The sequence below is a fragment of the Topomyia yanbarensis genome, chromosome 3 (genome assembly GCF_030247195.1).
Source record: "Topomyia yanbarensis strain Yona2022 chromosome 3, ASM3024719v1, whole genome shotgun sequence".
In the NCBI taxonomy this organism is placed as follows: Eukaryota; Metazoa; Arthropoda; class Insecta; order Diptera; family Culicidae; genus Topomyia; species Topomyia yanbarensis.
In genome coordinates, this window is record NC_080672.1 from 137,635,520 (window position 1) to 137,648,765 (window position 13,246).

The window sequence follows — 13,246 nt, forward strand, 5'->3', positions numbered from 1 at the left end:
TAAGATTGGTGTTAGTAGGTATGGAAATGAATCACGATATATCTTGGTAGATATTGTGATTTCGCTAAGTACTCATGCGTTTTGTCTTTTCACTTTAGATCAATATTTTCAGGAGTACGACCTCCAGTAGAAATATAAACGCCGTTCGAATAGGCATTTTAATAATAATTCTTCTGCTGGGCGTTACAGAAAAGGATAATGCCGCGTGGGATATAATAGAGATATTTATTCATCTATAGATAATATGATCTTAGCAATTTGTACGAAAGTCGCTCGCGATCAATTTCCGATAATTCGAAACGAGCAATTTGAACTCCGAACAGCACGTCATCGGGAGTAATGCTTCTTTTTAATACTTCAATGATTATTTCCAAAGTTTGCAGTTCAAAGCAAGCGTACAAAAAGTATAAAAGATAATGGATAGAGGCCATGGTGCAAAACCTTAAGGTCCGTCCAGGTTAAGTCTACGGTACGGATCAATACCTTGACCTAGGAACTCCTAGCATGTTGTTATTCGGCTCTTACGATATGGGAGCAGGTTCCCAGTGGTTCTATTCTTAACTGAAACAGCGCAAAAAAATTAGCCCGTCGAACACCACACGGCTTAGAAACATGATGCACGCTGATCCAGCAGCTAAACTTATTTTATTTGGTTCAAAGCGGAAGCAGATACTTTTGCTAGAACTATGATTTGACTGGGTTGATTGAGGCCATTTTGTGCTTATCACTCTGATCCCTAAGTTGTATTCCATGAATTTAACCAGGACTCGTTGCAGGGTAATCATATGGGCCAATTATTAATTGTGCTTCTCCAAATCTGCTTTGATATTCGCAGACCGACAACTGCTTCAGTCTCCTATACAGGACACGGATTAGTACTACAAAGATGATATTGAAGATTGTTATGTCTCGATAGTTATCACACTCGAGTACATGGTCCATCTAGTTTGACAGCATTTATTCTTCTACCTATATCATTCATATCATGCAGTTGATTGCTTCGTACAGCCGGTCATTTTTGACAATTGGAGATCCGGTCGGGACTCCGCCTATCGTCGCTTCCATCACTCTTTAGCTCTCGAATAGCCTCTTTGTCCAGCGTGAATGGATCCACCATTTTGTCTATAATTTTCAATCCTTACTCCTATTTTCGATTGTACATTTATATCAGTTCGTAGTGCTACTTTCTCTCGAACTCGAACAGCGTTGTTAATGCCTGGTAGTGAATGCCTTCAACCTCTTCAACACATTGTGACATGAATCGACGGATAGCGATATTAAGTATCCCCGGAACAGATCACGCACCTCGACTGCACTATTCTCAATATACGAATAGTAGAACCCTTGCGCAGCGTTCCTGGCAAAACTTTTCTAGCGTCGTTACTGGTCAAGCATTCCTCTACCACTGCTATCACTGCTGTAGTCGCTGCAAATACGATCTTGCTGTTACTCAATCCTAACACGCAGATTTGGCCGTATACCGACCTTTATTTGTTGTTCATTCTCTCCGCCAATGTAGTATTTGAATGAGCTTCCCACAGTTGAGCGTATTGCGAAGAAATCTTATTCAAGCTTGGTCTAAAACCTCTACAATCGAAGCAAAAAATAGATTTGGGTCATCCGTGATATAATAGTGACATTTATGTTGCTTCAATTACTATTCCAAGTTTGATCTTAAAGCACTTAGCAAATGTGACCAGTTCAAATTGCGTATCGCATTTTCCATAAGCGTAAGAAGTTTGATATCACGTAAGGCTTACAGAACGATTGATAGTATTCATGTATAAATAAAATATTCATGGGTCGGTCTGGCTTCTTTGTATTTTGCTCCTAAGTGTTCATGCATGGTAGGCGTTAAAAAAGAATATATTAGATATGAGAACATCGGAAGGTCTGGAAATGTTTGTAAATCGGTACACGAGATTCATTTCGAAAGTGGTTAGACCTGTTGAGATTTTTTATAATTCACACAATATCCCGACCATCGACAAATAACATGTTAATACAATATTATACATACTAGCAGATCACGAATTCAATCACCATACGAAAGAAAATTGAGAATCAAATATTCATGCGTTTTTATTGTATAATTATTATGACAGGATATTGCAGTATGTGTAAATGTCACTTCCATTTGTATTGCAGACTAAATCTTTATACATCTCAAACAACATTTCCATTCACCTAATAACTATTTCTCACGAAGATTCATGAAGTATATTACAATCACACAATAGGTAATGTGCACCAGTATTATCGATAACAACTCCAAACATCGAAATGTTTCTACAAACCAATGATAACTATACTGGAACCTTGTTCTAGCGTTCCAATCTTTGACGATCTCTGCTCGTCCCTTTGCTGTCCGACCCTTTACCCAGTTCATCTCCGAATGCCATGTGTGTAACGATCTATCCCCTTTCCCTTATACCACTCGCCCTAGCCGCGTCTCGCTCTTAACTTACACTTTGCAAACACACCGCTCCCAACACACATGTCGTTTGTCTCTTTTTTTCTAATTGCAGGATACCTCATATCCACCATACTCATCAGCAAACTCACCACTCTTTCCGCAACCTCAAGCCCAGAACACTTCCACTCCAGCATTCCTATCCCGATTTCCCCGATCACTTTCTTCGCTCAGTCTCGGAACGAAAAAGAAATCCACCGAAAAAGACACCAATATCAGTTCGCCTAACGCATCGGGAGGTACAACCGGAGGGCAGGGAACTCCGGAGTGTCTTAGTCCTACTGGTGGGGCTCACCTGAGCCACGGGCATGGACACTTCGGTTCCGGCGGGAGTGCGGGAACACCAACGAAGAAAAAGTACACCAGTGTCAGTGTGGCGGATCGTAATCACAAACACCAGCAACAGGACACTCCGCCACCGCTTCCGCAGAGAAACATTCCAAAACGTTCGGAATCCTCACTGGATTCGGTGGACACCGTTGGGACACGACGGAACATTGTGGTGTCCGATTTGGATCATTCCGTACTAGCTGCTGCTCCTCCAGGCAGCGGAACGAATAAGTGTGTTAATAACAACAACAATGTGAGTTCCGGTGGTGGCGGAAGCAGCAAAGGTAGTAGTAAATCTAGAAAGAAGAAAAACAGTAATTTATCGGAGATGAAAGCCGAACAGACGATGTACCATCACGGTACGGAACGCGGAGGTGGTGAGTTACAAGCGGAACCTCCACCGTTACCACCACGACAGCCGGGTATGATGGAGGTCAATCAGAACATAATCCTTAACAATGACAATGTTGCAGCATCGTTTGGTAGAGATTGCAACAGCAATAACAGCAACAACAACAACCACAGCCGGGTTAATAGTCCGGAGGCCCGACCCCCACCGAACAGTATTAACACATTGATGAACTACCCCTTGATCACAACTTGTACTCCGGTACGGGACAATATTATGGCGGCGGCGTTTCCCCTCTCGCAAAGACCCAACATCGTTCACCAGATGCAGCAGCACCAACAAGCCGTAAGTAGTTAAAGCCTATTCGCATCACTCTATATCTCTGACACACTACCCTGTCCCATGTTTCTGAAACTTCTCACCTTCACTCACCACTGACCACACCTTATTACTCTGTTTGTTCTTCCTCTTTGTCTGAGTGTGTCTGATAGTTTTGAAGCACGCTCCACATGCCTTAAAATCCATCCTCCACCTTTCGGTGGAATCATCTTCCTTTGATTCAAATACAATACCTACATTGACACACCAAGCACCAAAAAGCACCTCTATCCTGCACCGCTGCGAAATCGAATCATGACCATTGTACATAATCCCCCCCCTCCCCAAAAAAAACACTGCTCGGAATGAAGGTGTGCTTTGCGGTGCCGCACCATAACAGCTCAGCTGCAGGCAACAGCAAACGGAACGGAATGGTTGAATCTTGGATCGTGTGCTAGATTTGATGGTGTTCTTGGTGTCTATTCCGGATGCTGATGTGTTCATGAAGTGTCTGTTCGTACTAGCTAACATGTGAATCATAATAATGAACAATTAAATAACGGCTTCACTAACCTTTGACAGTTCCTTTTTTGCAGGTTTTTACAGGTGGTGGTTTTGATTTTCACTATGGGTATTGATAGAGTAGCTAAGTAGTGTAAATACGGTGTTGTAGAATCATTCAAGCTAAGAGATTACTATGTTGTAGAATACATTCAAGCTAAGAGATTACTGAGTAGGGAAAGTTAGGAAAATTTAGAGCCATAGTACTCCAGTGAGAGTAAGGATGTGAAATATACAGATCAGAAAACTAGAAGTGGCAGGGTCATTAGAAACAGGCTTAAAACCATACGGGCTAATCTTTTGTCTTCTGTTGGCAGGAGTCGCGTCGGATAACTACGAATCACTCAAGTCTACCAACAGGCCTCCTGGTTAAGACACGGTTCACACGGTAAAGGAAGACAAGTATGTCTTTACCAGGAGGCATGTTGGTAGACTTGAGTGATTCGTAGTTATCCTGCCTAAGCTCGACTCCTGCCAACAGAAGGCAAAAGATTAGGCCGTATGATTTCAAGCCTGTTTCTAATGACCCTGTTACTTCTAGTTTTCCCATCTGTATATTTCACAGCCTTGCTCTCGCTTGAGTACTATGGCTCTAAATTTTCAAAACTTTCCCTACTCAGTAATCCCTAGCCAATTAAATGTCGTCGAAAGGTAAAAAAGAGACTGCAACTACTTTTTTATTTCGACTGTTAGTCGGAATAAAAAAAATAAATAAAATAAAAATAAAATAAAAAAGGAATAAAATTATATTTAAAGTAAGCAAAAAAAGTCCAACTTTGAAAAAGTCAGTTCTTTTATAATAATTGCAGAAAACATAAGTTAGGGGAGACCAGGGTTGGTTGGCCGAGTTTATTTTATGAAAAGGCTATAATGCACAGTAGCGACATCTATAGTAATTTCGGTGGGGTATAAAGTCGCCAAAGTAGCGTCGTAATTTTGGGTGTTTTTGTGTTGTCGTTTGTACAAGAGCACGTTTGTTCTTTGACCGATGATTAAATTTTTGTTTTTGTAAAGTAATATGTGCAACGCGAATTAATTTACGTCCGATTTCAAGAAACGTGATACTATTGGAAAGGTTATGCAAAACCCAAAACAAATGGTATAACGGTTTCCAGTGTAACCTTACCTTTGTTTTTGTAAATCGTGTCTAACCAGAATGAGTTCAGAAATTCCGAACGCAAAACTCGGGTTTTAAAAGGGTCCAAAAGTGTGCACATTGCCGGAGGAACCCGGTTCCCGAAATACCCCGAAGTGTGACCATTTCGTCCAAATGCTCTCAAAATGTATTTCAGAGTGCTTGTTTTGCAAAATCATGAAGTTTGAAGTGCTGCAAGACGGGTTTTGCAACCAGTTGAAAATCGTCCCTTTTTACCGGAGGAGCCAGGTTCCCGGAAAATCCCGGGGTGTGTCCAATTTGACCAAAACCCTCAAAACGGTCTCCAGTGCACTTGTTTGTGCAAAATTATAAAGTTTAACACCCCGAAAGACGGGTTTAATAATCAATCGAAAAGTGTTCTCTTTGCCGGAGGAACCAGGCTCCCGGAATATCCCGGGTTGTGGCCAATTCGATTAAAAACTCTCAGAATGTTGGGCAATGCGTTTGTTTTATAAAATTATAACGTTTTGTGCATAGCAAGACTGGTTTGTAGACCGCTATGAAAGTTCGGTAACCCCAGTACTCCTAACAATATATCCGGAACTACAATCAGTTCCGGAAAGGTATCCTCGGTTTCTTAAACTGAACAAATGTTGTGATCGTTTCCAAAAAACCGCATCAAAATGGGGGTTGGGGACGTACGAGTTTCTATCGTTTAGGTAATACAATGCCAAGCAGCCCAGCTGACCCATAAAAGCGCGATTATGTGAAATTCCTCAACGACAAAATCAATTTGTAGTGTAATGTATCTAAATTTTCAAAAAACTGGTTCTTATCCTTCTTTTACTAAACTCGCGTGAAACGGTTACATCTTGATTAATTTCCGCAATTATGCGTTGCGTTATGAGGATGATTTTGGCAGAATGCACACTGACTACATCATGTTTGGCTGCTGAATATCTAATAAGAGTTGCTTAGGAAGTGGTAAGTAGGAATTCATACCAATCCGACCCATATTAAAACCTCAACAGCTTGATAGCCATCATTGCCGGCCGTTCCTATTTCATCGTTCACGGGGAAGGATAAAGGATAAGGTAGACGGGCAGTATTGATGCTTCACCTATTTAACGGACTCTTCCATAGGTGTCGCGAAGTTGTTGGTTTGGAAGGGTATAAGGTCTAGGATTCGATCCAAACAAGCGATGCGACCTGTAAAGGATAGTTTATTAGGCAGTAGTTTATTTAGTTTTCGAGTACACGACCTCTTCAAAAAGAAAAAGATCTTGTTCAGTTTCTGATTCTTTTTAAACTCTGGGTAACCGACTACCGAGAGTATCCTATGTTTTCTAAACAAAAGCAATTTGAACTCCAAACAGCCGACCGTGGGAGTATTTCCTAGGAAAGCTAATCTTATCTGCATAAGAGCCCGGATCACTATTTCTTGCGACAGTATTTAGACAAATAGATATTCCATCTCTACAATATATTTATTGGGTTGAGAACTACCGAGTTATAACACAAGAGAGACAAAGACAAAGAGTTATGATAGCTCCAGATGTTATAAATAAAGGAAAGTATCTCCAATTTTCCATATCGGATTATTTGTGAAATACACGTATACGAACGAACATTGAAGGGAAAGAAAAAGGATCGTTAACCTAATTCACGGACTTAACGGAACTTGAAATTAGATTCATAAAAACAGATGCGGCGAATTTTTAGAGCGTATTGACCCGTGATCACCGATACTAGTCAGATTAAAGTCTTATTTGGGCTGATTTCCGAAAAACTATTTATTTTTACGGTAGTGTTTTCTCGGCTAGATCTGTTCGCACCCTCTCATTCTGCCTCTTTCGGAAGAAGGCTGATAGCACCCAGTCGTTGCCGGTCTAAGGACCAAATGTCATCAATAGACTTAGACTTGCGTGGAGGCATGAGGTAAGAAACTTGTGAGAACTGTTACCCCACCGTTAGACGGTCGTGTTGATTAATTTCCGCAATTATTACTATTGAGTGTCGTTTTGCAGATCTGTGAGTAGAAACGGTTGTACAATCGCCCGTGGTTGAACTGAAAGGACTCTTTCAAAAAGTCTAATTCAAACGTATTACTGATGAGGAATTCCATGAAGATCCGTCCGAAAATCTCTAAAATCGTGACCGACCATCTTGGATTCCGATGAAACTTTATAGGTTTAATCGGCATGGAAGACTAAACATTTTCCACAGTTAATGATTATTTTGACTCAAGCGCATTTTTTAAAAGGGCGTAGGCGTTTCTACGGGCAATAATTTCAACATTTTTTTGTTCGATTACACTATTTTATACAGCAAAACTATCTGAGAATGAGTTACAGGGCATGAATACTTACGCAGGAAAAAATATACACTGAAAAAAAGTTGTCATTTTTCACAAAAACAAAAATTTATGTTAAAAATTCAAATTGCAAAAAACCTCATTTTTTATATTTTTTTATATTTTGTCAATAACAACCCAAAAGAAAAGAAACATTTTGAATGTAATTTGATGATGAAGAAATCATCAGCAAAAACAGTTTTTCTAACAATAACTTTACACGTGTTTTTAAATTTCATACTAATTGACATACAAAACAGTGTATTTCGATCATGGAGAAGCCTTAAATAAAAAAGTTTTCCTAACAACACCTTTGGCAAATTTTTATAATTCATACTATCTGCAGCCAAAAAATTTTATTTTTGAATATGATTCTAAACACCATTTTAAATCAAAATGTTCATATCAAAATTTTTCTGAAATGTAGTAGTTCTCGAAATTTTCTGAAATATAGTAGTTCTTTGTTTTAACAACACAATTATTTTGTTTTATTACGATCTTTTCAGAAGTTATTCGTGTTTCTCCATCAACAACAATTGGTTTTTCGTAAGGCCCATAACATTTGCTATAACTTTCGCATTGACATCAAGGCTATATTGTAAACCGTTTGAAAGCTATACATAAATAATCAAAACATTATTCAACCATAGGATCTTATGATTAGACTATATAGTTGAATTATATTTTGGTTGTTTTCATGTAGCTTCCAAATGGTTAACAATATCGCCTTGATGTCAATGCGAAAATTATAGCAAATATTATGGGCCTTACGAAAAAGCAATTGTTGTTGATGGAGAAATACGAATAACTTCTGAAAAGATCGTAATAAAACAAAATAATTGTGTTGATAAAACAAAATTTAAAATATCTCGATAACTACTACATTTCAGAAAATTTTTGTTATGAACATTTTGATTTAGAATGGTGTTTAGAATCCCCTCTCGCAGGTTGATGGGATTGACGGTATTGTAAACATCATCAAGCCACAATATATTCAATAGAGTTATCTAAATATAAGGACCTTCGCTCTTTTTAGTTTTTATTTGCACCAAGTTCTACTACTAGAAGTTAATTAGTTCTCATGTTAATAATCCACCAAACATTATGACTACTGAGGATTTGATTTATATAAGAAGCCCGCTTCAAGATGTTGATTACAATACGCCTCGATAGTGGTGTGTCGAGGAGGCCGGGAGGGCTGATATGAGCCTTTTGTCTGTTCTATACCTTTCCTCTATTCACCAGCTCATAACCAACAATCAACCAGTAACAAATAGATAATTGAGAGAGGATGTGCTATGTGTGGTGATTGGCTATTCAAGTATTAGTAGTGTTTGAAGTACTAATGTATGTCTCATGTGATGATCATAACTTCAGCTGTATCTTGTACCTATCTAATCTATTACGTCTCTCATATATTGTCTTTTATTTCTTCTTTTCGAGTCCTACACTGCCATTCTACACCCGCCTTCAGCTGGGTCAACAAAGATGGTGATAGTGAACGTCTTAACACTCACACATTCTCAAACGCGGTCTCAGCGGGAACCTACAAAAATGCCATCGTGCACGCGATTACGAATCGATCACGTCCGAAAGTCTATCCTTGATCCTAGAAGCCTAGGTCCATGCCTTCAGCTGGACCAATTAAGAAAATACGCCCATACCTATTAGACAACACGTCTCATGGCGACATGACCGGGAACCCTATCGATATAAACGATCCCACTCTCTGCCAGAATTCAAACCGCGCACTGAAAATTTAATATCAGACTCACGGTTCGCGCAACCATTCAAGAACACACGTTACAAAATCACGTCAGCGCACAAACGTTAGAGCCCCTCGCGATTTTCCAAGCAACCTACGAACTCGCAAACATGATTACACCCCGGTGATAAGGTGGAAATCTCAGCACTCATAAACTTACCAACACGATCTCAAGTGTCAACCTACAAACTCCCGCGCTCGCGCCATCATGAATCGGGATCGTCCGGAAGTATCTATCCTCGGTACAAACAATCTAGGTCCTTGTTAATTATTAAAAAAATAATAAAATTGAAAAATAACTACCATATCCACTAGACAAAACGTTCCATGGCGACATGACCGGAAAGTCTAGTGATATGGGGTAACTCTCTCCCTGTCAGAATGTGATCCGTACACCGAAAACTAAAGATCAGAATGACGGTCCGCGAATATATGAATCGCCGCAGGGTTTCAAAATCGAATTTATACACGCGAAGTCACATACACGCGAGCACACGCGACAAACACGTCAACATACGAACGCTTAAGCCCTTCGCGATCATCTACGCACACCTATGCCCGCGATCGCGTAAACTTGATAACACTCCGGCAATTGTGTGAACGTTTTAGTACTTACGACGTTACAAACGCGGTCTCAAACGCGAGCCCGCAAACGCGCGCGATCATGAATCGGTAACGTCCGGAAATCTTTAGCCTTCATTCTAGCAATTTAGGTCCATACATTCAGTTGGATCAATCAAAAAAAAAATAAAGCTCATATCCACTAGACCACGCGTTCTACGGCGACATGAATGGGAATTCTAATGATATGTAAGAACCCACTTTCTTCTGGAAACTGAACCGTACACCAAAAATCAAAAATTAAGTATCAGATTCACGGTCCGCGCGCGATCATTCTAGAACACACGCGAATATGCGAAAGGCACACGGTTATAAAATAGTATTTATACACGCGAAGTTCATACACGTTAGCACACGCGACATACAAACGCGCACGCGACATACAAACGCACACGCGATTGAGCACGTTAACGTACAAATGTTCGAGCCCTTCGCGATGATACACGCGATCGCGAGTCCCTACGCCCGCACATACCTGAACCGTACAATGAATATCACATTCAGAATCACGGCCCGCTACAATTGGCCCAATGCAGTGTTTTTTTGGGCGACATTGCCTGTCTCGTCTGCAAATTGTAGTATGTGATTCTGACGGGGAGCCCTTCCGAGAACCTAGCTCTACAGCTCCAGTAGGACAACTCTCGAAAAAAAAGAATGGTGTTTAGAATCATATTCAAAAATAAAATTTTGGTTTTGATTGCAAATAGCAGAGTTTACAATTTTCCCAATCGTTAACAGAATAAGACGATATTTCACCTACTTTGACCAGCAATAAAAAAGCAAACATACGATGGAACATTGTTTGCTCTCCAACTTTTCTCGCCAAGACAGCATTGGATCTCATTTTTTCGCGGTATAATTTGAGATGATATTCTCGCGCCTAATGTAAAACTGCCGAATAACTAATGGTTTCGCAAAAAATCACAAAAATGAGATCCTTACAGATCCTTAGAATGAAAATACTGCAATAATGTGGGGAAATAAATTCTATAATGTAATATTTTAATGGTTTTTCTTGAACTTAATTTATCATGAGGTTCGAAGCTGCGAAATTATCACGCTTCCATACTGCATTGTCAGCAATTTCTTGGAAGGGTGATAAGTTGGGTCCGTGCCTACTAAGGATGAAAAAGCTGCTCGATGAACTGCTTGTCGTAAAAATGAGCGAATATTTTAACCTCTGGCATATAGTATGCATTATTAAAAATTGTCAAAAGTTTTTATTAGGAAAACTTTTTAATTGAAAGCTTCTCCATGATCGAAATACACTGAAAAAGCTTCTTTTATGTCTTTAAAACGATAAACATTAGATTTTTGACAATTCATGATGGGGTAACGCGAATTACTTTTAATAAGGGCATAATTACACAAATTAATTGTTTTTGTTGGAGAAATATTCCAAATATCTCGAAAACTATCGCATTTTGGAAGATATTTGGTAAATTCATTTTGATTTAAAATGATACTTAGAATTATAATATGTAATAAAATTACTGTTTTGTATGGGACCATTTATAAATTACGTAACGCAAAAATTGCCCAATGTTGACTCCCCCCTCCCCCATGTAACAAATTGTCACAAATTTCTCCATCCCCCCTCCCCTATTACGTAACAAATTCCAAGAAATTTTTTTTTTTCTTCGGTGAAAACATGTTACGTAACGATCTACCTAACTCCCCCTCCCCCCTATGTCACAACATGTCACAACTTGTTGTACCCCCTCCCCCCCTAAAGGCGTTACGTAATTTATGAATGGTCCCTATGTCAATTAGTGTGAAATTTAAAAACATGTGTATAGTTATTGTTAGAAAAACTTTTTTGCTGATGATTTCTCCATCATGAAATTACATTCAAAATATTTTTTTTTCTTTTTACATTTTCATTGTCAAAATATAAAAAATTATTAAATATGGTTGTTTTGCAATTTGAATTTTAAACATAAATTTTTGTGTTTGTGAAAAATGACACAACATTTTTTTCAGTGCATATTTTTTTCGTGCATAAGTATCCATTCCCTGTAACTCTTTCTCAGATAGTTTTACTGTATAAAATAGTGTAATCGAACAAAACAATTTTGAAATTATTGCACGTAGAAACGTCTACGCCCTTTTCAAAAATTGCGGTTGCATCAAAATATTGCAATTTCCAGAGAAAATCATGGAGATTCATAAACCGAACACGAATGTAAAGTTTCGTTCGAATCGAATCGATATTTTGCGGTCGGCCGGTTTCTCATGGAATCCCTCTGGTAATTCGCGACAACATTACATACAATATGTAAATATAATAATAACTGCTTGACTAAATACAATCGTTTGGCAGCCTTACCTTTGCTGCGTTGCTTCAGTGTCACATTTTGTTTATCTGTAACGCAACAAGAAAATAAATATAATTGAACCACCTAATGACTAATAACATTGGTTGATAATATTTTAAATTGTCACGATTAAATATTACGCACCTAATTCATCCAGAAACAGCTTATTTAAGCTTCAGACATAATCTTTTGATTCGTTCAAGATTTTATAGTGTCAAAAAACAAAGTCAGCGCTCCGAAATTGCTTTAAAATATCTCCGTAACGATAAAATTTCTTTGAGTCACTCTAATGAACAGTAAATTTTATTTCATATATTTTCCGATGTCAAAACTACTTGAAATCAGCTTATTCGAACCATTGTGTCGATTGTGGTCTACAATTTCTCCTACACAGGGTCACGGTGCAGTATACGGTGTATCCTCTTTTCAATCCATATTAATTTGATTTCAGAATCTCATTTGTCAAATACACATGACGTGAAAGTAGAAATTCAACTGGTTTGACATTGGAAAGCTTTATTTTGACTTATCTGTTGGAGATTGGAGAGGAGATATACATCACTTTGTGTTCATTGTGGTGTTGTTTTTGTCACGAGTGGCAATGTTTGAACTTGGACTGTTTTGCGCGACCCCTTAATCATGTCCGGTGGATCTCAAGTTTTTCATAGAGACTTTTTTCGAGGTGCTAGAGCTTTTGGGGTGCGTCTGGTTATAAAATTCGAAGGTCACATCACATACCATTGGCATCCTATTGGTTCTGGACTCGGAATTCGAGAATCAAGCTTAACAACACATCCGGCAATTCATTCGTATATATCTGTGTTTTATCATGCATCATTGTCTCATAGGGAAATGAAAATAGTTTAACACTGTGGAATAAAGTAAATAGATACAATTCGCGAATCCGAAGTGATCTGATACATTCTAAATCCTTATCACTTAAGCAGATAATATATAATGTATTTAAACTTCGAGAATATGCGATGAGAAAATATAACACGAACATCTGGAATTCGAAAGAAAGTGGGTGCGTAATGGCAAGGGCCCAATAGAAACACGCAC

The 13,246-nt window shown here is 38.8% G+C and overlaps 1 protein-coding gene across 4 annotated transcripts in view; it reads left to right on the plus strand.

Annotated features, from left to right (window-relative positions):
* The window catches only part of LOC131694190 (rho guanine nucleotide exchange factor 11), a 387,472-nt gene that overhangs the window by 189,778 nt on the left and 184,448 nt on the right, over positions 1–13,246 (plus strand). For 3 of the 4 annotated variants that reach the window (XM_058982676.1, XM_058982678.1, XM_058982677.1), the window contains one exon: positions 2,529–3,497. The exons of the other annotated variant lie outside the window; for it this stretch is intronic. In XM_058982676.1, the coding sequence (XP_058838659.1) occupies positions 2,529–3,497 (969 nt within the window). The remainder of the gene's footprint in view (positions 1–2,528; positions 3,498–13,246) is intronic. 4 annotated transcript variants of the gene reach the window in all.